This window comes from Armigeres subalbatus, chromosome 1 (assembly GCF_024139115.2).
Source record: "Armigeres subalbatus isolate Guangzhou_Male chromosome 1, GZ_Asu_2, whole genome shotgun sequence".
Lineage (NCBI taxonomy): Eukaryota > Metazoa > Arthropoda > Insecta > Diptera > Culicidae > Armigeres > Armigeres subalbatus.
In genome coordinates, this window is record NC_085139.1 from 172,448,071 (window position 1) to 172,474,353 (window position 26,283).

Genomic DNA, 26,283 nt, shown 5'->3' on the forward strand with positions numbered 1-26,283 from the left:
TTTCCAACTGATCCACCGGATCAAATGTACCAACGCAGCACTGCAAAAGGCATCAGTGACGCTCCAACCCAATTCATCGATACTGGATTGATTTTCTTCAACTGATCCAACTGGATCAAACGTCCAAGCTTACATTCAGTGACGCACCAAATCGCACCAACCTGCTCAAGGATTGATTTTCTTTCAACTGATCCAACTGGATCAAACGTCCACGGAATGCCATCTGTGACGCACCAACCCGATCGAGGATTGATTTTCTCTCAACTCAACCGAATCCAACCGGATCAAACGTCCACTTGAATGCAATAGGTAATCAGTGATGTAATTATTCCGATCGAGGATTGGCCTTTCAACTGGATCCAACCGGATCAAACGTGCAAAAGGTATTACCTGTGACGCACCAACCCGATCGAGGACTGATTTTCTCTCAACTGATCCAATCCGGATCAACAATGTCAACTTGAATGCAGAAGGCACTCAAGACGCACCAACCTGATCGAGGATTGAACTTTCTCTCAACTGATCCAACTGGATCAATCAACTGGATCAAACGTCCACTTGAATGCAGAATGGCATCAGTGACGCACCAACCCGATCGAGGATTGACTCTTTTCTCTCAATCATCCAACTGATTCAACCGATCAAACGTCCACTTGAATGCAGAAGGCATCAGTGACGCACCAACCTGATCGAGGATTGATTTTCTCCAATCAACTGATCCAACCGGATCAAACGTCCATAAGCCACTCTGTGACGCACCAACCCGATCGGAGGATTGACTTTTCTCTAACTGATCCAACCGGATCAAATGTCCACTTGAATGCAGAAGGCATCAGGACGCACCGGGAACCTGATCGAGGATTGATTTTCCTCAACTGATCCAGTAAACCCCGGATCAAACGTCCACAATGCAAAAGTCATCTGTGACGCACCAACCTGATCGAGGATTGATTTTCTCAACTGATCCAACCGGATCAAACGTCCACAAGCCATCTGTGACGCACCAACCCGATCGAGGATTGACTTTCTCAACTGATCCAATCCGGGTCAAACGTCCACTTGAAATGCAGAAGTATCAGTGACGCACCAATCCGATCGAGGATTGATTTTCTCTTAACTGATCCAACCGGATCAAACGTCCACAGGCCATCTGGTGACGCACCAACCCGATCGAGGTGATTGATTTTTCTCTCGAACTGATCCAACCGGATCAAAACGTCCACGTTTACTCCAGTGATGCACCAACCCGGTCGAGGTGATTCGACTTTCTCTCAACTGATCCAGAACTGGATCAAACGTCCACTTGAATGCAGAAGGCATCAGTGACGCACTCAATCCGATCGAGGATTGGATTTTCTTCCAATCTGATCTTAATCCGGATCAAACGTCCCCTTGAATGCAGAAGGCATCAGTGACGCACCAACCCGATCGAGGATTGATTTTCTCAACTGATCCAATCCGGATCAAACGTCCACAAGCCATCTGTGACGCACCAACCTGATCGAGGATTGGATTTTCTCTCAACTGATCCAACCGGATCAAACGTCCATGCTCATGTCTGTGACGCACCAACCCGGATCGAGGATTGATTTCTCCTCAACTGATCCAACCGGATCAAACGTCCCCAAGCCATCTGTGACGCACCAACCTGGTCGAGGATTGACTTTCTCTCAACTGATCCAACCGGATCAAACGTCCACTTGAATGCAGAAGGTATCAGTGACGCACCAATCCGAACGAGGATTGATTTTCTCTCAACTGATCCGTAACTGGATCAAACGGTCTCCCTTGAATGCAGAAGGCATCAGGTGACGCACCAACCTGATCGAGGATTGATTTTCTCTCAACTGATCCAACCGGATCAAACGTCCACAAAGCCATCTGTGACGCACCAACCTGGATCGAGGATTGACTTTTCTCTCAACTGATCCACGTGACGGTTGAAGATTTGCATTTCATCACAACTGTTCCGTTACAAGAAATCTGGATTTTCTTTTCTGCTGAAGTCAGCCATATGAACAAATTAAAACAGAATACTTAAAATAACGATGCGGTTGCAGGCATAATACTTCAGCAATTTACTCTCAACCGTTAAAACGCAATTCACAATGTCCTGTTTTTTTTTAATTTATAATATTGAATTACTTTAAAATTTACCACATTTTATTATGTTCGTTTGAAACTATTAGTATACTTGAAACTATTAGTTTATTTCTTCAATAGCTCTGTGTTGTCAGAATTAAAACAAAATCTTCAACAACCCTGTGTTGTTTGTCGGTGCAAATAAATATACATATTTATTTTGATAATAGTTTATTTGAAATTAAGTTCATTTGAAAATATCATTCTCAACAGTCCTGTATTGTAAAAATTCATAACAAAATCTTTAACAGCCCTTGTATTGTCACATCATCCATTTTTTTTTCCCGGCACCAACTCAAAAAATAGGAAGCAGAAAACCGTAAAATATAGGAAATAAAAGGAACTTACATGAATAGGGCAACATCGAAAAACCACGATCAAAACACAAAACAAAGCGTCAATCAACAAAACCATAAAATGGCACCTGAGCGGAAACACTTTTCAAGAAAACACACTTGCCATGATTAGGGAGCGTAGATGCACTACTGACTTGGCCATTGTCGGATTTTATTTTTCTTTTCTTCACTAACAAGAACACTAAATACACCATTTAGGAAGCTAAAGAATATTCTTATTATTTTTTCAAATTCTTTTCTTTTTGTTTACATCTTTCACATCCGTTCTCTTTATAACTATCGTCACAAAACTGAGCTACCTTCTTCTACTTCTATGATGTGAAGCGAATCTCTGCTCCGCTCAAATACATTTGTTTCTCTTCTAAGTTCTTCTCTCTCTCTCTTCTGGAGTGACACTCTAATGAATTCTCGAACATAATAATGCCAGATTTTTTTTGCGCATTTTACGCTTTTCATTAATATTTCCATGTCAATCAACTAATAACTGGAAATATTCTAGAAATCTATATTATTATTCCAATTTTTATTTTAAATTATTATACTGATCTCTACACACACCACCCCAGGAATAGGGCGAACATTTAGGCGCCTGTAGGAAATATTAACCATTGTAAGAGCCAAGCAGAGAGCTTTTTTGGTGGGGAGAAACTTTGGTGAGAAAACAGAGTAAGACAAAACTCCCAACAAAACAACACTCAGAAATAGGATGTCGCGTGACATTATTATAACAATACGTAAAAAGCACTTGAGGGGGGTGCAAACATTTCCTAGCAAGAGAGTATAGAAGAGAGAGAGATAAGCCTAACTGGCGCTAAGTCATGTTGATGTATAAGAGTAAAATAAATGTCTAACCTACACTCAGGAAAATCCGAGGGGCTGTCAACTTATGTATTTACGATTCATCTGCCTGAATTGAGAAGGCGTATTGAGGAATTATTTTGAATTTCCGTATTTTTTGCCGTATTAATGTATTTTTGTGTATTTTTGTATTGTGGTGTATTAAGTTCATCGTTAATTGTATTTTCCGTGAATTTTTCACCGCGAATTGTATTTTTCGCGTATTGTTGAAGGTATTTTTTTCATTTCGCGTTCACATCTGTCAAAATCATCAAATTGTTTTCTTCACGTTCGACGTAAAGATCATTTCTATACATTTTTATCGCCAATCAAATGAAAACATTTATTTACGATAATGGAATATTATTGGTACTTATAGTATGAAGACTTTGTTTGCTATGTTGACATCGAGATTAATATTTAAAAATAAGTGTAAGCATCAACAATATTATGGGCCATGTTCTTTATCATTGGCAACCCATTGGAAAAGATTTGATTTGAACTGACAGTGCTTTGTCAATCTGCTTCCAATTATATTTTCCATCGTCTTCGTGAAGGTTGAATACGTTGAGCAGCCAATTTAAGAGATGTTTCTGGTCATCTTGTGCTGTAAATGAGTGTTGTTTACCAACATAAATAAACTTACAATAATAATAATCAACGTACCTTCAAGAACATATTCTCTGGCATTTTTTGGTAACTCACGCAATAGGTTCCAGTGTCCTGTGACAACTGGGAAAACCGTGTGGATTTGCCATACAAAAATATGAAAGTTTTCGGCTAATTTTACAAACTCCTATAAGTTTACAAGCAAAGGATTTCAGCTAGACTTTGTATTCATCCAAAATTATCTTTTATACATAGTGGGGAGCGAACTCCCACAGCTGTCATGCAGCATTTTCTAAATATAAATAGATTGGTTCCCAACAAATCTTTCCTCCATGCTATTCCAAAAGGAATTATCAATGTCCAGCTCGGTTACCGTTTATGGGGTGACAATAACAAATGGGGGTGAGAATGGGTCACTGTTTCAACCACTTAGAATGCTTGTAGGATGGATTGAATGTATCTGAGGGCAAGAAAGACTAAAATATAAAAGACCTTTTTGAACGATTTTGCTCTCTACGACTTCCAGATTAATATTTAGGAAGCTCGTAAAATGAGTGAAAGGATCAAAATGTTATGGATCACGTTCAATTATTCGACTCATTGCAAATTGATTCGATTTGAAATCTGAAATTGTCTTAATTATGTTGATGCGAGCAAATCCCACAGAGAGATTGGCTCCCCAAAGCATTACCTCTCCACAATATTCTAAGAGATTTTTCCATCTCGATTGTGTCCATCCTCCTGGGGCAGATACTGCATGACTGAGTCGGTAGTTAGTGGAATGGAGATTACTACGCCTACATGCAAGTTGTTTTCCTTTTTTTTTTTCCAATTTTCCTTTTCAAAACAATATGTAACTCCATTTCCATATCTGTCAAAATAAAACAAATTGGTATTGACTGGTATTGACGTATTTTTGGTGAATCGGCGTATTAATCAGGTAATAAAATTGTACTTTATGTCATTTTGACGGATTGTCATGTATTGATGAATTATTTGAATTGAAGTAACAAAAAGAATTTTGTATTTTTAGGTATTTTTCATGTATTTTTAGATGCATGTATTTTACAATTCAACTGATTTATAGAGTTGATTGCCCTCGGGAAAATCGACACATACTTTATGGCAAAAATCCATGTATTTTGAAATATGTATATCAGTGTGTCGGCACATATTGCCGATTTCATCAATTTGAAGAGTTATGTGTAGATTGTGATTCGGCTTCTTTTTCTCTCACACTCACTCTCATTTGCGTTGATGGATTTTTTGTTACTGAAATTTACCCAATTATAACCCATTACTCTGTTAGTCACATGTAAGCGTCTACACTAAATCGATTCTGCCATGATTTGACGTCTATTTGTTTTCAGATTCAGCACTCACACACAAATAGTATATGGAAAAATCAAACTTTTTTGAGTGTATTGAGAGTGAGAAAAAGATGACTGTGAGAAAAAAATCTCGCAAAACTCTTATAAAGTGCAAAAAGCGCAATACTTAATTGCATATAACTTCACATTATGGATACTTATGACCCATATGGATAGTGTATGTAAAATTCACATCATGTAATGCATGCGGGCGCATGGAATATATGTGTCGAAAATATGGAAATCATTTCGCAAAAACCCCTATTGCAAAAATCCATGTGTAAACTCATGAATATAATGCGGATTTTTTTGTAAGTGTAAGGAGTAGGGTATGTGAAGAGAAAATTATGGCCCGAGAAGTGGGAGAATCTCAAATGGAAAACTCTGTAAAACGTAACTATGTAAAACATGAGTGTTAATGGTAAAGAAAAATAAATCTAGAACCTAAGATCTTATAAATAAGGTAAATGATGAATAAAGGAGTTGAGTTGTAAGTTGACAGTGAATGTGTCTGTTTTAAATGACCCTTCCGTTTACAAAGAATCTCGTCCCTAGTCCGCTCGGTTCGTGCACAGGGACAGAAACGGCCATAGAAGCAGATTCCACCAACATCTCGAGCTGGTGCCTGCGATCTTCGCGGATCGCGCTATTTTATCTATGTACTTCGACACCATCCAAAGAGTCTGACGATGACTAAAACTGCAGGCACCGCACACGACGATGACAACAGAGGAGGAAATTGTGCAGCTATAGAAATGATGGTCGCAATTGTATTGCTAATGGACCTGGTGATGGAACCGCTGATACCGAGTCGAGTGGAAGCAGTCGAATGGAAGGACATCATTTAGGAGGTATGTGCCTAAGTGATTCTAAAGATTGATTACGTAAAGAGGATTATATTGCCCTTTCGCCTCAGAGTAAATCGTTGAATTCAATATGCTAGCTTCTCCAAGTGTCAATCTTTGATCTTCGGAGGAGGATCTGCTATGCACTGAACGAAACATCGTTGGATGTGTACTGCTAACCAGATATGGATGCACCGGAAAGTAACGATGATCGTGCGCAAGGTAACAGCAATTACCGAGAAGAGTGCAAAATATTCGCAATAGCGCATTCATGGCCCACCGAGATCTTAACGATATAGATTCCTGATTCGCACGAGGAAACAGTTTCCATTTTGCAATGATCATTATAATCTATATCTCTTAAGACATGAATCCTGCTTTTACCAGTCCAACAGTAATCAGTAGCACCGGTATGGTGTCAGTAAGTTTTTAAATCAAGGGTTATGTATGTATTTGAAATACTATTTTAATAAAAAAAAGTAATAAATATTTACTTTGTTAAACAATTATTTCGGTAATTCCAATATTTTGAAAAATCTCAAGCAAAAGCAAAACAATGAAAATTACCCAAATTTGGGTGAAATTCACTATAGATAGTAGAATCTATAGATGAGAGCGAAAGCATGGCTGAGTCGAGATTTTTTGCCCGTGCACACGCGCATATGACGTCACAGCCCTTAACGTTTCCATTGAAATCGTGACGTCATGCTCGTTTGGAGACACGTTTGACAGTTCGTTTGGAGACAGAGGATTTATCTTCGCTCATCTATATATTCCACTATCTATAAAATTCACTAATAAACCGCTGTCATTCAAGTACCTATTTATGGGTGAAGCTCGGGGTGAAGTCGGTTTACTCATATATAGGTAAATGTCACTTTACCCATTAATACGTATGTGCACTTTTTGGCGATTATAGCTAGAGTGCTTTGAGAATAGGTCGTATGTGCCAAAGAGAGTCTCTCTTTGCCTCCATTCTCTTTCGATTATTACAGATCTATAATAAAGTTTACTTCAGATTTCTTGGCAGATATCTAAAGATTATAGCTTTGTCTAGCGTTCTGAAGTGAAAATGTGGCAAAATATGCAAAACTAGCTTATGTACAAGCGAAAGAGAGCGTGAACGAAGAGAGCCTCTCTTTTGCACATACGACCTATTCTCAAAGCAATCTAGAGGTACTATTCATGTTTGGGTGAACTGAAGTAAGCGTGTAGGAAGTAGCATGTTTCAAGTTCTCCTGTTCTGCACATAAGACTTTAGAAAAAAAAAACACAAGAGCATTTTCCATTAAAAATTTTCTGTTTGACAGTTGGAAAACAATTACGCAAAAGTGAGTAAAGCATAAAATTCGAACAAGTCATTTCGACTCACTTTTGAGTAGATTCAAATGAGCGTGTATACACGCTCATTTTGATTTTACTCACCGGTGAGTAGTTTTTTATTGCTGTCTCTTTCTTTCCCACAGAAATTTTACTCACTTTTTGAAAAAGTGAGTAAAATTTCTGTGGGAAAAAAAGAGACGGCAATACAAAACTACTCACTATTGAGTAGAAAAAAGCGGATGACGAGTTGAGTTCGTTGACTTTCGTTGAGCGTGTCGACGTGTTGAGTTGTCACACGAAAAGGCTTTTATTTCTTTCATTTGTTGTTGTTTTTTAGGTTTTTTTGTGTCATTTTTTTTTGCTTTTTTCGACAGGCGTTGACATATTTTGGTAATGCAGTTTTTGTGGTTTTTGTCACAAATTTTACAAATTTCAATATAAAGCTAATTCTTCAGCTTAATATTCGAAAGTGATTATTTTTTCCGATATAAAATTAATTTGTGTACCGAATTATCATTATATTAATTCAAATTCCAGATCTACCCTTCTTAAAATGAAGACTGTGGAACTTCGGCCGGACCGATCGCTTCTCAAGCCGAACTTCGATGGATACAAGCTCTCATTGGAACCCATTCCGATTCTTCGAGCGGCACTGAATGCAGAATCTGCGAAGCCCAACAGGATCCGCCCGAGTGAAGCACAATACTCGCATCTACATGCACAAATGTTTGGACTGCAGAATCACTTGACTCGGGATCCTTGGGCTCCGGGAAGCTGCTACTTCGTTAATCGCAATTTCGGAGTTTGTTCGGTCCAATATAATGAAATCAGCGGCAAATTGATGCCGCTGGTTGAGGTGTTCAAAATTGAGGTCGAGGAGAGCTCGGAGATTTACAACTGCTCGTTGGTGTTTGTGTCCGAGAAATACGCACTAGTGGCGGATGGTCGCAAAGAGCTACACATCGTTGACACGGGCGATCGTCGGAAACAAGGTGAGTGGCATAAAAAGCTGACGGTTGCGTCCCCGGAATGGAACGGGGGTTGTGTCCTTGAAGATGGCAGGTTTGAGATAGTTAACGGCGAAAGACAGATACACGCAGTAGGTGCCCATGTAGTTCAAGAAAATGGAATGTTCAAAACTGTCCTGAACTGGGTGCAAATTGTCCAGAAAGATTGTAATGCGCCTTGGGAACTACATTCTTGTAGGGTGTTGAAAGGACGAGGATACGCTTATTATTGTGCTCTAGAAACAAAAAGCAATGCTCTAGTAATTGCCAGCGATAAATCGTTCAAGTTTGCGACAAATATAGACGATGAGGTCTCCGATCTTCCAATAAACGGTACAGATGCGGCAGCAGCCCCAGAAGAGCGACCACTTTTTCAGTGGAGTCAAACTGCAGAATCTATTGTGATTACGGTTCCGAAAATTGAAGGAGCTAACTACAAAGTAAGCAACGAAAATTTGAAGCTTTCAGTTCTATCTGACACTTCCTTAATTGTTAGTAACGATGGATGGTTTGCGGCTGTCGACGGGGAATTGACCTCGTGGATCGATGAAACGGATGAAATCCAAATAACTTTGCTAAAAACTACACCTGGATTGTGGCCTTTTTTGTATCCTGGATGTCCCGAGGAAAAAGGGGACCGTCCGGACCAAGACGTGGCACCTGTGTCGAATCTAACCTCGCAACTGGAGGAATGTGATTTCGGAACGGCAGGAGACGAAGCGGAATACACAATCGAGAGGTTGGATGTAGCTTCTACGGAAACAACCCACCGCGTTTTCCTTGGAGGAAATGTCCCATTATTCAGGGTTATGCTGCGGCCCGGATATCCCGATGCTCTAGCGTTACGATACGATGTAGATGGGTGCCTCTGGCTCCAACATGCTGGAACGGACTGGACTCTAAGGCATGAAGGGACCTTGAATGCCTTCGGTTACGTACAAGCTTCCAAGCAGCAGAGAAAGTTTATGTCCTGCTCTCCGGACCTGAACTATGCAGTGATTTGTGAAGCACAACGGCACGTTTTTATCTACAAGGGAAACTACAATACTGCCGGCGGATTGAGAAACCGCAATGGACCCCAAGTCAGTATAGGGCAGCAAAAACTCGTCTCATTGGAAGGAAACAGCGAAATTTTAGGCATTTGTTGCGAGAATGATTACACAATTTTGCTATTGGAGTGTGAGATCCTCGTTTTACAACTTCGCATAGAAGAGTAATAAAATAAAAAGCAACATTGTAGTCGGTAATATCTATTTTAGCCTTGTGAATTGTGAACGCATTGTCATAGTATATGAGTGAACTGTTATGAAAACGTAAGTGAGTGAGTGCGAAGCTATTAAAGACTATACACTCTAGGGAAACAGCCTGGCCACATCTTTACAAGCAGATCGTATGTCGGGGAACTGGTAACTATAGCCGAATTGCTGTGTGCGCTTTGGATTGACCTTGGCACCATTGGTCAATAGAACGGCTCGTTCCTTATCGAAAATGAGATTAAGCACAAATTCCGGTAGAGGGAGTATGGCGGGGCGAACCAATGCAGAAGCAAATGCCTGTAAAGATTTTAAACAAAATTTAATTCATTAGTTGCTATGAGTTTAGGTTATTGAACGTACTATTTATTGCAAATCGAGCGAATGATTTTTTTTCGAAATTTAGCTTTCATTACTGCTACAATTATTCATTATTAAATTATTGACCCTTTATTATTTTATTTATTTAGACTAATTGACCCATTAAGGATCTCCAAATCAAAATTTAAAATTTTACGATTGCCGAGAATTCAACAGCCGGGATTTCGGCAATAATTTGGATGAATCTCGGTAAAAAGTTTACCCAAAATAGTCATCGGTAATCGTTGGGGAAGAGCTATTAATTACGTAACGCTAAAATTGGCCATTTTCAAACCCTCCTCCCCAAATGTCATACTTCTTGTATAAATCATTTAAAAAAATGTATGGACTGTCACTTCGAACCCCCCCCCCTAAGCGTTACGAAATTTATGGATGATCCCTTACCGAGATATCGGTAAAAAGTCAACTTTGCCGAATCTCAGTAAAATTCTGACGAATTTTCGGTAAAGGAAATACCGAGATCTCGGCTGTTGGAATCTCGGCAAAAATTTTGCTGATGTCGGCAGAATAATTTAAGATTTAGTAAGCAGTTGGCCTTGGGTAGAATTGCGAATCCGGAGATGGCGTGTTCGATTTTTCAAAGATTCACTTAATTGCTATTTTTACGAAATAATATGTCGCAATTTGTCATTACCGCTGTTTATGTATAACCTACCTTAGTGAAGTCTCGATTCGTGATTAATTCTGGCGCCACCCCATTTAACACTCCGTTAACCTCCGGCTTCTCTATTGCAAATTTAATCAAGTTGCAAACATCCTGTACATGGATCCACGGCAAATCGTGCTTCCCATCTCCAATGGGGCCTCCCATTCCGAACCAGAATGGTAGGATCAATGACTGAATCATGCCACCTTCTCGCCCAATCACGACACCGCTACGTATTTTTACCACGCGGCAAATAGAATTGTCCGACAGATTGGCCGCTTTTTCCCATTCTACGCACAATCGGGACATGAAATCGAATTCAACGGTTTTCGATTCTTCGGTGTTCGGTTGTGGACCCGCTGGATAGTGGCTCACTCCGCAAATACTTACAAAAACTTTGGGCTTAATTGTTGCCTTCTCGATGGCTCTAGCGCAAGCAGCCGTCGTGTTTATCCTGGAGTTCCAAACATTCTGCTTGAAGCCCGGAGTCCAGCGACGCGTTGGGTCGAGGACATTTTGGCCGGCTAGATTGACTACAGCCGATGTTCCAGTCGGTAGACCATCTTTCTCCAGATCATGCCAAGTCATGTGCTTCACTGCTGGCATTCGTGATATGGTGGTCACATCGTATCCATCTGCTCTCAGGGTTTGAGCCAAACGTTTTCCAATAAATCCGGTACCGCCTCCTTGAATATATGAAGAACATTCATCAAAACAAAAATCTAGGTAGTTTGCTTACAAATCAAATTTTGTGTTTTTCCCAAAACTGTCCTTAACTCAACCTTCTTAACAACAATCTATTTAGTATTTGAGCAAAACAATTAGGTTGAAAAAACAATTTTATCACTAGAGGCCATATAGAATAAAAATCTCATAGCAATGGAATGCGTTCGAACTAGAATTGAATTCAACATGACTAAATTATATAACGGTAAGGACCGTGCAAGGACTTGAAGGAAGATCGGAATGAATTCTTACCTATTACTACGTGTTTCAAAGCCATGAAGATCACTACTAGAAAATTGTCAAATTTGGTGCAACCCACCACTGTATTATAGCACTTAATGTATATTTAACCGGACGAATAATAATAATTATTCAATGATGCAAAAATTGGTTTATTTGTATGTAAATAAAAAATGACACGACCTTGATGCAGCTCAATCAGCTGTTTTGGACTTTGAAAGTTAGCAGTGAGCTTTGCAAAATTCATGAGACAACGATTCTCATTTCTCACTTCAGAATTGTGTGAGCATGTGGGGAAAACGGGGAAAACAACCCCCCAAAATCTTGTGTTAAATCTGTATTTTAACGTAGGACTTACATCTTTCTTACTATACTTGGGTGTCATTTAGATTTTTAGAAATCAAGACCGTTGCGTTGAAAGGAAATTTTATGCAGAGCTTTATTAACAAAATAACGTGCGTGGTTTATTTGAATTTCAGTTTTTGAAAATGAATCGGAAGAATAACATGTCAAAAAAGAAAGATTGCTATGATGGAATTATAACGATTGTACACGAAGTTTTGGTTCCTTTGATCATCACTCCGCTCTTAACCCTTTCCCGCCCACGACTTTTATCAAAAATTCAAATAGGAAGGAATCATCTTTGAGAAAAATGCTAGAACAAAAGTTGTTTGGCATAGCCAAAATTAGTGGAACACGAAAAAAATGTTTTGATTGAAATCAATAGTTAATTGATTGTTTTCAATAGTTTAACTATTTGTACTCAAAATTGATTATATTTGCCGTCTAATGGAACCATGCAAATGTGCCAAATATTACTTGTTGTTGTTGGAACAATTCTATAAAGGTAAGAAAGTGTCAAATTTGATGGTGCACCACAGACACCATGGGCGGTAGAGGGTTAAGATTAGCATTAAAAACCCAACTTAATTCACCGAGTGGTAGGCTGACCATACGTACCGTATTTAACGGCACAGTCCCGTTTTTTAGACCTTTTTGTGCTGTCCCGTCGTAATCTAAAAAATCCTCAATTTGTCCCGTTTTTTCATTGATTCTTCTAAAATATCATTCAAAAAATTCATTATTTCAGGCAGGAATCTAAAATTGTACATGAAAATAGTTTTTGCCTTTCTCGTACAACTAAGTTGTACCGAATAGCTATCATTTCACTCCGAAAACGAACTTTTTATAGAAGCCTGTGAGACCCATAGTATTATATACCAATCGACTCAGCTCGACGAGCTGAGCACATGTCTGTCTGTCCGTGTGTATGTATGTGTGTATGTGTGTGTGTGTGTATGTGTGTGTGTATGTGTGTGCACAAAAGCTATAGAAAACATTAGACAACTTTTCGTGTAGTAATCCTTAACCGATTTTCTCGCAACAAGTTTTATTCGACAGGGGACAAAGCCTTGTTGATCACTATTGAATTTTATAACGATCGGCCATTGCGTTTAAAAGTTATGAAGAAAATGGTACATCGGATCATATAAACCCCATATAAGGTCGGTGTCTTAACTAAATGCGAGAAAGGCACCACCAACGCTAGGTGGATTAATCTGGGTTTTTTTGGTTTCTTTTAGAGAGATTTGCAGCCCTCGACTGGCTCATCTCTCAACAAAGAAAGGGGACGAAACCCATCAACAAAGTGTGGGATGTTATATTATTTAGTGTTACTTTTAAAAGAATGCTATCTATGCCGTTTTGCATTTTCCATTGATCGACTTTTCTTAAGGTTTTTAATGCTTAATGACAACATTTCTCCGGAAGACTTTTTCATACAGTTTCATTTCAATGATTTTTTTTTATTCTGCTTATTCCAGAGGCATTAAAATTTAGCCAATTTCATCAGTGGATTGAAAGAAATTGGTAATTTGGTAAGCAAGTATTTCCTGGGATTCAGGTCACGCCTAAACGTAAATTAAATGAAACGCAGGGACAGACATTCCAATTTTCAGTTAAAGTTCATTTCCGATTATTCTTTTTGAATCATCTGAAGTAGGAAATCCATTTTTTTAAATCTGCGGGCATCGAAATCCGTACACTTAAGCAGCTTAGTATGTGAAAAAGGGCTAGAAAATAGAAATACTAAAAACATGATAAAATAATAAAAATTTCAACTACTCCTGAATCGAAATCCATCTACCGTTGATGGGTTTCGAATCAAAGAATCAATATCCGTACAGATATTTTTAACAAAATAATTAATCTGAAACAGACTGATTGACTAAACTACCTCTGTAAATAGTTCAACACGCACCTTGAGAAGGGATCCTTCGATTTGTATTCCGCTTATCTTATGTAATGATTCGCAATTAGCAGTTAAACACAGTTACTTTTGATGCAATTACACTCTACCCGCAAAAATATGGCGGCAGAAACTCTGCGTTTGGTGGGTGGAAATATGTTTTGATTTTTGTTGTTTTGATTAGAAAGCCTACTTTCCATTTCAATGCCCTAAAAGCTTACTGTCAAGTATCTGAACAGGATAAATAAATTATTTTTAAACTAACTATCTCATGAGGTGGACGGATTTCGGTGCTGTAGAAATTCGGTCCCACACGGTACCACATATTTTTCAATCATTTGATTCTTTTCGAAACATTAAGTCATTCTGAATAATTCTGAAATGCATGAAACAAATATTTAAAAATCAACTGAACAAAATCAAGTTTAAGGTAGATTCAAACCGAGAGAAAATTCGGTCCGAATAAAGGCTAGATTTAAGATCCTCGCATACTTTATGGTTACACATCAGAAACTTGTCTGCAATTTTCGCTCCCATGTCCGACATGTACACCAGACTATAAATTGGCCAGAGATTTTTTTACTTTTTGCGACGAAATTGCATGAGTCTCACTTTAGTTTTGAACACATGGGAACAAGAAATTCTACATTTTTTTAAATATTGAGAGATTTGTAATTTTTGTTTTGAAAAGTGAAATATTTGTAGTTTATTATTTTTCCACAACCGCAATAGAATGTTATAGTGGTGAATGATACACTCTGCAATATTTCTATCTTCTTATACGGAAAATGCAAAAAAGCTCATAAATTTTAAAATTTGAGTTGTTTTTCAATTTTATCACAAGGTTTTTTAACATGTCCCGTTTGTCAAGCGCGTTTGTCCCGTTTTTTCACCGAAATGATCTGGTCAGCCTACCGAGTGGTGATAATGCCTTTCTCGCATTTAGCCAAGACACCAACCTTATATGGCGTTGATAAGGTTCGATGTACCATTTTCTTTATAACTTTCAAACGCAACGGTCGATCGCTTTAAAATTCAATAGGGATCTACTAGGCTTTGTCCCCTGTCGAATGAAACTTGTTGCGAGAAAATCGGTTAAGAATTACTATGTGAAAAGTTGTCTAATGTTTTTCTTAGCTTTTGTGCACACACACACACACACACACATACACACATACATACGCACGGACAGACAGACATTTGCTCAGCTCTTCGAGCTGAGTCGATTGGTATACAACACTATGGGTCTCCTAGGCTTCTATAAAAAGCTCGTTCCCGGAGTGAAATGATAGCCTTTCGGTACAACTTTGTTGTACGAGAAAGGCAAAAACGTACCGTGGAGGCACCATATTTGACGCAGTTAAGAAAATTTAAAAAAGAATCATTATTTCAAAAATAATTGTAAAATGGATTTGCCAAATTTTCTGCTTAACGAGCTTTCTACTATTATAGAATGTCTACAAATAATGAAACTTCGAAATATAAGTTTATTTCTTAGTTTTTTAATCTGTTTTTATGTGGTACTTGAGGTGCCCAACTTGATGCACTAATTTTACCATGTTCCTTATTTGACGCAAAGTTGTTCCTAATTTGACGCACTTTTAAACTATGTTAAAACTCGATCAATTAAATGTCTTATTTTTTATAATATAATGACAGTGTAATAGACCTTTGTACGATATAAAATAACAAGTTAATTCATTATACAAAGCGGATTTTTATTTATTTCTGTTCAGTTGTTCTGCAAGTTATATGCTATGTGGCATGTAGTTTCATTTAACCTGCACATCAATCAAAATGCTTCTCAATTAGGTGTAAGAATCATGTCAAAGCATATTCTAACGGGAGAATTAACTTTGACATTTCATAACGTAACCAGCCTAGCGTGATTTTGTAATTGTAATAAAAACACCACTTTCTTTGGTAAACTGCAGTTTTGAATCTATAAACTGAAGAGGATACAGAAAATGCAACCTGTATATGAACCTTTTTAGAACCACATTGAAGCTACCAATATGCAAATGTTACGTGACCGGCAGATATATCTCAAAAATATGAGCTGCCCATTTATATACATTTTTTCAATAAACTATTAACATAAACTGAAGCTTATATAAGAAAGCCAGTCATATTTTTGTTTGATTTCATATTCAGGGTTGCCCGACTAGTAGCTTGGATAGCGACAGAGTAACAAATTAAAAATGTGTTAATTTTTTTGGCTTGTTAGAATTTCGTACGAAGAAAGTAAATTGAATTATATGATACTAATTTATTATATAATATTTTTTGTGTGTCTTTATTAAAGAAATATTCAGCCCTAGGCTAGCTCGTCTCCGGTATATAATATTATTTTCTCGCAAGAATTTCAAATCCAGCAAAGAAAAACTGCATAGTTACCAAACACCGTGTAAGAAAGCGTCAAAAACGCATCAAAATTGAAGACAGCATAAGGCATACTATCATGGGCTGGACACTTAGTGGAATAATCCAGTGTTGACTAATATTCTAAGTAGTAGAGAGTTAGTTAAAACTAAATGAATAGGGTTAGGCGGGGCAAGATGGGTCACGGGGTAAGATGAACCAGGGCCGTTTTTGAGCATCGTATAAATTTTAATGTGGAGATTATGACTTTGTAGGAGGAATAATTTGGTTCTACTTTATTATCACTTGATTTGATGATAAAATTTTATTTTGGTAGAGTATGGCAAGGTAATAGTAGTTTGTGCAACTAGTTGCAAAAAGATGATTTTTTCAGCACGAGTTGTACGTTTATCCAACGAGGCTTGCCGAGTTGAATAAATACTACGAGTGCTGAAAAAATCGAGTTTTGCAACGAGTTGCACACGCTATTTTTTGCAATGACGAAAAATGGGCTTTAGTAAATATGATAAATCTGTACCAAAATGGTAAAATTTTATTCACTTAACATGACCAATCTTGCCAAAAAATCATGTTGCTGCAGAAAACAAACAGATTCCATGTTATCGTGCCTCATTGTGTGCTCAACAGACCATAAGGCGATAGAAAAACCTGCTTTTGGAGAATTTTATGTCATGCCCATCAAATTATTTCATTTATTACGTTACACAGAGAATACACCCAAGCCAATTTAGCTAAATGTGGTCATGTAACTATTGTTCTAATGCTGGTTTTCCATTATAGCACCCAAATGAGTGCTTTAATGAATTTTATGCAACCCATTTGAGTTGCATAATGTTCGTTAAAGCACCCATGTCATTGGTATGGAAAAGTAGGCCGTTTTATCACTCAAATGCCAACTGTAAACCAGGTATTATGATCAGGAATTGCAAAAAATATTTTTCAGCATTGTTTCTTATGTGAAACACAATTTCTATAAAACGTGTAATCTCGTCGAGCAATGTAAAATTTAAATATTTTTAGTAACATAGTGAACGTATTATAAGTAATGTAGGCGATGTTATACTAACTGCGTTGAAATAAATCAATTTGATCGAAAATTAGACATTCTATCATGAACTTACAAATGGGGCAAGATGGGTCAGCACATACTGAAGGGCATGGTTCGTATTCAAAACATATTTTCCATTGCTGGTTTAATCATTTTAAGGTTACTTTTGACATAATGATGTTAATTTGTTTATTGAAAATGTCCAGTTTTTGTTTTTAAGAAAGCAATACTTAGAAAGCTTGTTTTCATAAGAATTTGCAAACATTTTTTAATGTAGAGCCATTTCTTCATCCAAGGCTTAAAAATTATTTTTTATTCAATATAATCATTGGCAATAAAGCTATCTATCTGTGTGTAATTCAATGTTGGGAATAAAAACAATATTATCTGCAGTATTTAAAGGTGACCCATCTTGCCCCGCTGTTTGACCCATCTTACCCCGCCATTTTTTGATTGACAGAAAAATAGACTTCTACTTTAATGACATGAAATTAAATAAAAAGTGGAGTTTTTGTTATTTCATACCCTTGGCTTACAGATTATGAGCTATTTTTATAGATCCATGTTGAAAAGTTGAATTAAAATGTTTCTGTTTTGAGATATTCAGGATTCGCCTTAGGCGACCCATTTTGCCCCATCGTACCCTACATATTGCTTTTCTTGAGAGAATTATTGAGGTTTATAAACACTGCCTTGTATATTCCTCTGATAAGATTATTTAGGAACATTGGAACATGCATTGTGATCATTGTGAGCCTTATTTGACGCAGAACATTTTGGGTTAAAAAATGCGTTCGAATGTTGCAATGTTTAGCTTAAAAGGGAAATCTTACTCATAATGCTCAGCTGTTGGGTGGTAGGCGTCAAATATGCTCACAAAAGTCATTTTGCGCGAAAAAACGATCATTCGATCCTTAGCATTGTGGCTAAGAAAGCGAAAATTGGACGCATTATGAGTATGATCTCCATATATTTCAATCGGGTACGTTGATTCTTCATCAATAATATGCTTTTTATGCCATTGATGCAAAGAAGAAGAGCAAATAAAGCCATTTAGCTTAATTCGTTGATATATTTTTGGCGAAAAAAAGTTTTATGAATCATTTGATATGAAAGTGCGCCAAGTTTGGACCTGCGTCAAATATGGTGCTTCCACGGTAGCAATCACTTAGGATCTGTCTCATTTGAAGAGGACTCGGGGAGGCACTACAGTATTGACCCGATTTGTCACTCCCCGATTTTGTCTACCCTCGATTTTATCACGTTTTCGACCCGATTTTATCACGTTTCCGACCGACGTTTTGTCACCCCAAAAAAAATTGAAAATTTTAGTCATTCTTTTTATTTTCGTAATTAATACCACAAATAACGTTGATTTCCATGAAATAACTTTCACCGCCTGTAGTTTATCATGAATTACTTCTGAGTACCTGGGAAGGATTCTGAGGGATAGACGAATCCAAGTAAAAATAAGAAAAAGACACACGACGGTGTTAACTTTGACAGATCCTACAGCACAGCATGGTCCAATGCACGAATTCATCACTGACGTTTGAGACGGGCGCTGTTTACTAAGAATGAATCCTTTTCATTCATCGAGTTCATGCAAGTGTTCATTTTAGTAAACAGCGCCCGTCTCAAACGTCATTGTGTTCATTCGGTGCATTGGACCATAGGGAGATCATTTTAAAATGCTTATAATAAATTCTAGACAAAATGTAATTAAAATCTGATTAATGTATGATACGGAAAAAAATCTGAACTGTATGATAGATACATTTTTGGAAAATATTCAAAAAAATGAGATAAGCTTCCAGATATGTAATTCAGAACTTTTTCCGTACCGTACATCAATCAGATTTTAATTACAATTTGTCTAGAATTTATTATAAGCATTTTAAAATGATCTCCCTATGCTGTGCTGTAGGATCTGTCAAAGTTAACACCGTCGTGTGTCTTCTTCTTATTTTTACTTGGATTCGTCTATTTGTAAGCATTTTCGACAAGAAATAACGGGTACCGTTCACGCATTTTGCTTTTCCAAGGCATACAATGACTCATTTTCCATCCGATTTCCATGAAATTTTCAGGGAAGGGGCTGTCCATAAACCACGTACACTCTGGAGGGGGGAGGGGTTTCGAAAAAGTCTACGATAGTCTACGAAGGGGGACGGGGGGGGGGGTTAACCAAAAGTCTACGTGAACTTTTTATGTTTTATTTTTTTTTAAACGGTTCATACAGCAGCTTTGTGCAAAGTTCATTCGTTTGATTTTTTTTAGGATTTCCGGTTTTTTTGCATGACTTTACCGAAATAATCTCTTGCATTTCTCCATAAAAATGTAATGAATTTCACTGAAGTAAAAGTCATAGTTTTCTTTTGTGTTGAGCAGGAAAATTCTCCAAAGTGCTCTATAAAAACTTTCGAAAATTTTTCAAAATCTTCACTTGGATTTTATTGCAGATTCTACTAGACTCTTTTCTCTTAATTTTCGGCAGGAGCTTCTTTGGAAACTATGGAAATTAAACTATGTCGTACTTCAACGGATTCTTTTTTGGAATTTACAAAGGAAGCATATCTAACAAAAAGTCTTTGGAATGCCCAAAAGATATTCTTTGGAACTTGTAAAGGGAATTCTCCGAAATTTCCGTGAGAAGTCCTTCAGAATATCCACTGGATATTATCTGGGAAGTCCCTGGAATTTTTTTCTTAATTTCGGAAATTCTTCGCAATTTTTGCGAGGAGTTCTTTGGACATATAGCAAAATTCTTCAAATTCCCGTGGATAATACTTCGTAAATTTCTTCGTCAGTTTTAAATCTATGAAGTACCGGAAACAGAAGTTTTTTTGTTAGACGACGCGCAGCAATTGGATTTGTCGCTAATCAACAAAAATGGAAAAATTCAGCATGGAACGGTTAGGAAGTGATAACTACTATAGCTGGAGCTTTCTGCTGAAAAGTTTGCTTATGCGGGAGGAATTGTGGAAGTACGTCACCAGCATCTGGAGCAAAGCGCAATACACGCGCATGAGCCACCGAGCACCGAATAGATATTTTATTATTTTCCCGACGACTGAAACACGCACTGCACTTACTTGCTCGTAACTACTGCAAACTCTCCACCTTACCTTACAGCCTTTGAATGAGTTATTGACAAACTACTAAATGTTCGAACCCGAATTGGCCTTTTCATGGGACACTGCCGAGACTGAACTAAAGCGCTAAACCGCAAACCCGAAGCGGCTGCGCAAACAATCATGCAAACACATACGATATTCTACAGGATTTTGTCATCGAACAAATTTTGGTGCAACCCATTGATTATAATATTTATTGGCAACTGATCCCCCTATAGTTCAAAAACGCAATTACCGTTCTCTCAGCTCCAAGAACAAATCTTCAAAGTTTTACCATTCTATTATTCTTTTTAATTTTTTTTCTTCTGCTATATCTCTGTTATAAACTTCAAATGCATTATGTAACCTACCAAAATATAACTAACTGCTTTATCATAGATCATTTAGACATCTTTTTGTTGTCCTTCCAAGTTCTGTTAAAATTTGTTAATTATGTTGGCATTATCTGTCTTGTATTTTTTCGTTTTTGGCCTTCAGTAGCTTTCAAAGTTTGTTAAAATTTCCTTCTCATCTAAAAGTTATGTTTGGATATTAAAATGTTGTTTCACGTTCAACGATTCAAATAGAGTGGGTGTGTTAAAGGTTCGTTAAACTAATAACGGTATCATCTAGGTAGTGTATGTTTGCAATGATTCTAGAACCCATTGCGAAAACAAAAACTTTTACAAATATTCCAAATCTACTCATTTTCCTATAAACCTTGATAACAGCACCACGTTTTCCGGTAGAAAAACGATTAATTATGCATTTTTCTATGGCAAAAGTTTACGGAATGCTGATTCGATGTAATTCAAATGATGTTTTTTTTTGTTTGTTGGGTAATTATTAGAATTACTGCGGCCAGCAGTAAATGAACAAAAAGGACTTTTTTCCCAAAAGAATCTTGTTACGAATAACAAGTCAAATTAATTTCGTCTGTATGAGTAGTTTGCATTTTATGCCCCTTTTTTTCAAAAGTATAAAGTGTTGGTATCGAGATCGTTGATGTTTTTAATACCCGTCGCAGTATCTATTCAAAGTCGTTTGTTTAAATTATTGAAGGTATGCGCAATAAGTTCTATATAAATGCCTCTCTCGGAAAGTTGAATTATTTGGAAACAATATTAATTTGAAATCTTTTTTTGTAGCATTGGATTGTTGCAATCATTTCAGTTACACTGGACAAATAAACATTTCCCGCTTCTAAGGTCTTAAAAACCAACAATACACGCCGTTTACTTTTCGTATGTCTGTGTTAGTCAAATGTAAAATTTATAAAATCTACAAATGAATTGTTAATCCATTTTCACGGAGCCTGTTTACGTTACTCAGAGTAAATATAGTCGTGTTCAATGGCATCATTAAGCTATGCTTTTTCATGAAGATAAGAATAATGCTATGTAAACTACGAAATAAACGCTTTCCATAGTATTTTTTTTGTGAAAAAAGGGCTAATTCTGAGGCCATTGTTTTCTAGACTCTGAGATAAATAATGATAAAAATTCAAATATTTAATTTATGAAGATGTTTTTCTTGTTAAAACAGCTGCTTGACCTATTAGTAAAAGACAGTATAACTATTGTTCTTCAAATGAAGTGTAGATATTAGTATTTTTATAACTACGTCCACACTATGAGCTATATTGTTTGATACAACGTAACTTGAAATTTTTAATTCAGATGAATAACTGTCCACAACAATGAACAGCGTGTCGCCAACTGGTGTAGTGGCGGAATAACTAACTAGAGAGGGGAAGCAATACTACACTTCGATCACCTTCGATAGTCTACAGAAAATAACGATGTTATGAGATGAGTGGGTTAGGAAACTGGACCAGACGAGTTTTTGAAGTTCAACGACCCTCAAACGAGGATTCGGGGTTTCCTGCTCATGGCCCATGAGCCACATCGATTGTCCAGCACTATATAATATAATATCCTTCCTTCCTTCTTATATTGAATGTTGGCCCAGAGAAGAACCAATTTATTCCCAATGATGTGCTTTTCGAATCACTAACAGCAACCACTAGATAGTTTGGATTTTGTGGAAAATTGTGGCAGTTATTGCGCATACTGGGCAAACGCGCGCATGGCAAATAGGTGATGACCGTTTCTGGGGAATGGTGCATTCTGACAAATGATTTTCTGGCGAATGTCATACAACCGAAGAAACATCGCAACGATGACATTAAGTTGTCCAACCTTGCGGCGTCGTGTCTTATAAACAACCCTTCTGATTTGTTTTATGATCGCCATTGCATGAATATGTATCTTGTGTGCATGCTTGCGATGCACATACGGGATTGAATGGTTTACCGATTTTCAACACTGCCAATTCGCCAATCGAGTAACATTAAAATCTCCAACATCGGTTGGAAGACGGCTAAGTTATTAGCCCCTTGACCACTTTTCGGGACGAATTTGCTACGCCAAAAACTCATTGATTCAAAATGGATATACAAAGAGAATGAAGAAAACCAAGCCATGAAGCACAAAGCTAGGCTGGTAGCCCAAAGCTTTGCACAGCCCTCAGCGCTTGAAGTAGAAGATGTTTACGCACCAGTCACGTGTCAAGTAACATTAAGAACATTGCTCTCGGTGGCACCAACTGGATGAAGTTCCAATTAGAATTGGATTCGAAGTGGGCATGGCAAACCTGTGTTTAGACGTCAGGGAGATCTTTACTTACTTACTTATGGATCCTGTACACCTCCTGAGCATTGCCCGGCTATCGCTTTAACCTGTTGCCAGGTTAGATTTCGGTCGACTTCTTTTATTTCTTTATTGAGGCTTCGCCGCCAAGAACCTCTGGATCTGCCTCTGCTGCGATGTCCCGCTGGGTTCCAGTCTAATGCTTGTTTACAGATTTCGTTTCCGCCCCTACGTAGAGTGTGGCCGACCCAGCCCCACTTCCGATCCCGAATTTCTGTTGCTATCGGCCTCTGGTGACAACGACGATGGAGCTCGTTGTTTGAGATCCAGTTGTGAAGCCACCAGGCCCGAATTATATACCGCAGGCATCTGTTAATGAACACCTGCAGCCGTTGAGTGTTCTCCACTGATACACACCCGGCTACTATGAAACTGGAAGGAGTCACCGTGTTTACATCCAACGATTTGGTTTTGTTGACGTTGAAACCTGCCGAGGAGGAGCGCTTGGCAAGGTCGTTGAGCTTACTCTGCATATCAGAGCGCCGTTGCGCGAGGAGTGCAACGTCATCAGCCAATTCGAAGTCGTTTAGGTGCTCCATGGTCTGAGGCTGCCATAACAGCCCGCTCCGTTTCCATTTCCGGCTGATGCAGATGTGGTCGATTTGATTTTCTGTAAAGCCGTCACGGGAGACCCACGTGACCTTGTGAACCGGTCGATGAGGGAAGAGCGATCCCCCGATCACCATGTCGTTATTACCACAAAATTCTGCGAACAGCTCTCCGTTTTCGCTCATTTCTCCGAGACCATGGCGTCCCATAATGCGCTCATGGTTCGAGTTGTCGGATCCGATCTTCGCATTGAAGTCGCCCAAACAGACCTTGATATCACCCTTCGGAATTCTATCTACGACGGCATTGAGTTGACTGTAGAAATTCTCTTTGTCTTGCAGATCGGCAGCATCGGTTGGCGCATAACATTGGATTATAGTAAGGTTTCGGACCCGTGTTCTAAATCTGGCAACGATTATCCTTTCACCTCGTAAACCAGAGTATAGCAGAACTTGTCCCGACGGCGTTCTGTGTTCTCCAAAGTTTGGTCAACGGACTTCACTCAGCCCGAGGATTTCAAGCTTCATGCGGCGTGCCTCATTGGCAAGTTGTGCCAATTTACCCTGCTGGGCTAGGGTTAAAACGTTCCATGTTCCTATTCGTGTCCGTTGTTTCGCGCTAAGAGTCGTCGCCGTAAAATCAGTCCGTATTCTTCCATTATCGGATTCTCGAACAAATTGATGTTTCGGGAACAGTAGGTTGTTGGCCCAAGGTTCCCTATCCACCGGGATGGGACTGCCATCTTAGGTATAGCTTCCGGGGAATAGCATTTCATACTCAGCCGCTGGATGCCAGAACAGACGCTGTTGGAGCCGCACCTCCTTGGTGGACAGACGCTTGATCAGTCGGGTCAAATTTGTTTAAAGTCCCACCCAACACCAGGACTAGGCCAGGTCAGGGAGATCGGAAAAAGATATTTTAGTTACAAAGATATACATTGTCGCTTGTTCTGCTGTCCGAAACATGTTGGGTACCGAACTGTCAAATTGTATGTATTTTTCCTTCATTGACATTTAGCACACTATCCTCGCCAGCAAAAGATGTTCCGGACAGCGACGACAGCGACAATCTTTATCTTGTAACTAAAATATCTTTTGGATCGGAAGCTTAGAAGAGATTTTGATAGTGTACGTTGACGATATGTTAATGGCGTGCCTCGACGGATCGCAAGTTGTGAAGATCACAGCAAAAATGAGGGCAGAATTCGAGCAACTTTCTTTGGGTTATATGTAGTGGGAGTTTAACGAAAAGACAGAGTGTTGAAGCTCAGCCTACGTAGCTACAAAGACGAGTTGCTTAAAGTGTTGGTATGGAACAGTTTAAGTCGTCCAAGTTGCCTATGGACTTTTTTAGTGGCATGTGCAGTACATAACAGTCGTTTACATTCAGATCGATTTATGGCTGTATGTCGCCAGCCACGCTGTCTGCGGAGGGTCCACAAATCGTCTTCCACCTGATCGATCCACCCTGCTAGCTGCGCACCTCGCCTTCTTGTGTCCGTCGGATCGCTATCGAGAACCATTTTCACCGGGTTATTATCCGACATTCTGGCTACGTGCCCGCCTCCCGTATTCTTGAGAATTTCGCGGTGTGAACGGTGGATGGTTCTCCCAACATCTGTTGCAACTAGTGCTTCATTCGCCACCTTCTTCCATCTGCACCGCGTTGCTGGTATGGCTATCGAAGGTCACCGCTGAGCCCAAGTACACGAATCCTTCAACCACACTATTTCGTCATCATATACAAACTCGTGATGAGTGTTAGGTGTCAAAGTCGTCGGCGAAACAAAATAACAGACTTCGTGAAAATCGTACCACTCGTGCCAATCCCTGCCCTTCGTATTACTCTCTCCGAAGCGATATTGAATAGCATTCAAATGAACACGAGGATGCCCCTGAAACTCGAACTCGAACATCGTCGTTTTGATCAAACGTATCAGTTTAGCCGGATATCCGTGTTCATGCATTAGTTGCCATAGGTGATCACATTCGATTGTATCATATGCGGCTTTGAAGCCGATAAATAGATATTATAATCGCGGCATTACTGCAATATTTGGCGTAGGGTTCGTTGTCCAGCGTTCTTCCATGAATGACGGCATAGAATTTGGTACCTTGTAGGCGGCGTTCAGGGGGGCAGCAGGGACTTTGTCCAAGGGCTTGACGATCCCTCCCCAGGCCATCTGCGAGTTGTGGCGCCTGCCTAGGATGTGGTGGGGTTTGACAGTGGGCCCTGTTAAACCTCTATAAAAAGCTGCATGCATCCGCAAGTAGGCTCCGCCAAAGCGACCGTGTGCCGCTCAAAGCGCAAGTCCAAGTCCTGGTGTTAGGTGGGACGCTAAACAGCCCTTACACGACGGCCCTCCGGCGAGACAGGAGGTTTGCGCAGGCCCAATAAGCCGCCTGGAAAACCAATAATTACGAACAATATAAGAGATAATGCGACTCGATATAATCGGCAAAGACCTAGGCGACGAATAAAGGATCACGATTGG

The 26,283-nt window shown here is 38.8% G+C and overlaps 2 protein-coding genes across 3 annotated transcripts in view; one reads left to right on the plus strand and one right to left on the minus strand.

Annotated features, from left to right (window-relative positions):
• LOC134205532 (nudC domain-containing protein 1) overlaps positions 1–9,728 on the plus strand; it is a 47,889-nt gene extending 38,161 nt beyond the window's left edge. The window contains exons 2-3 of one of the 2 annotated variants that reach the window (XM_062680824.1): positions 7,881–7,951; positions 8,020–9,728. In XM_062680824.1, coding sequence (XP_062536808.1) covers positions 8,036–9,706 — 1,671 coding nt within the window. In that variant the 5' untranslated portion in view covers positions 7,881–7,951; positions 8,020–8,035 and the 3' untranslated portion in view covers positions 9,707–9,728. The other variant, XM_062680825.1, reaches the window with a different exon arrangement.
• LOC134205533 (epimerase family protein SDR39U1) lies at positions 9,724–11,940 on the minus strand. Its single transcript, XM_062680826.1, has 3 exons — positions 11,748–11,940; positions 10,779–11,455; positions 9,724–10,042 (listed from the first exon to the last, which is right to left on the minus strand). Exons 1-3 carry the CDS (start codon positions 11,770–11,772, stop codon positions 9,842–9,844), a joined length of 903 nt encoding a protein of 300 aa, XP_062536810.1. The 5' UTR covers positions 11,773–11,940; the 3' UTR covers positions 9,724–9,841.
• Positions 11,941–26,283: the final 14,343 nt, after the last annotated feature.

What these genes read in the sequence shown, in the direction of transcription:
- LOC134205533 (XM_062680826.1), bottom strand. Translation starts at nt 11,772, where the DNA reads ATGGCTTTGAAACACGTAGTAATAG. An exon ending in TTTGAAACACGTAGTAATAG is followed by an intron (nt 11,456 to 11,747) that starts GTAAGAATTCAT and finishes CATATATTCAAG; the next exon opens with GAGGCGGTACCGGATTTATT. An exon ending in CGAATCGAGACTTCACTAAG is followed by an intron (nt 10,043 to 10,778) that starts GTAGGTTATACA and finishes AAATCTTTACAG; the next exon opens with GCATTTGCTTCTGCATTGGT.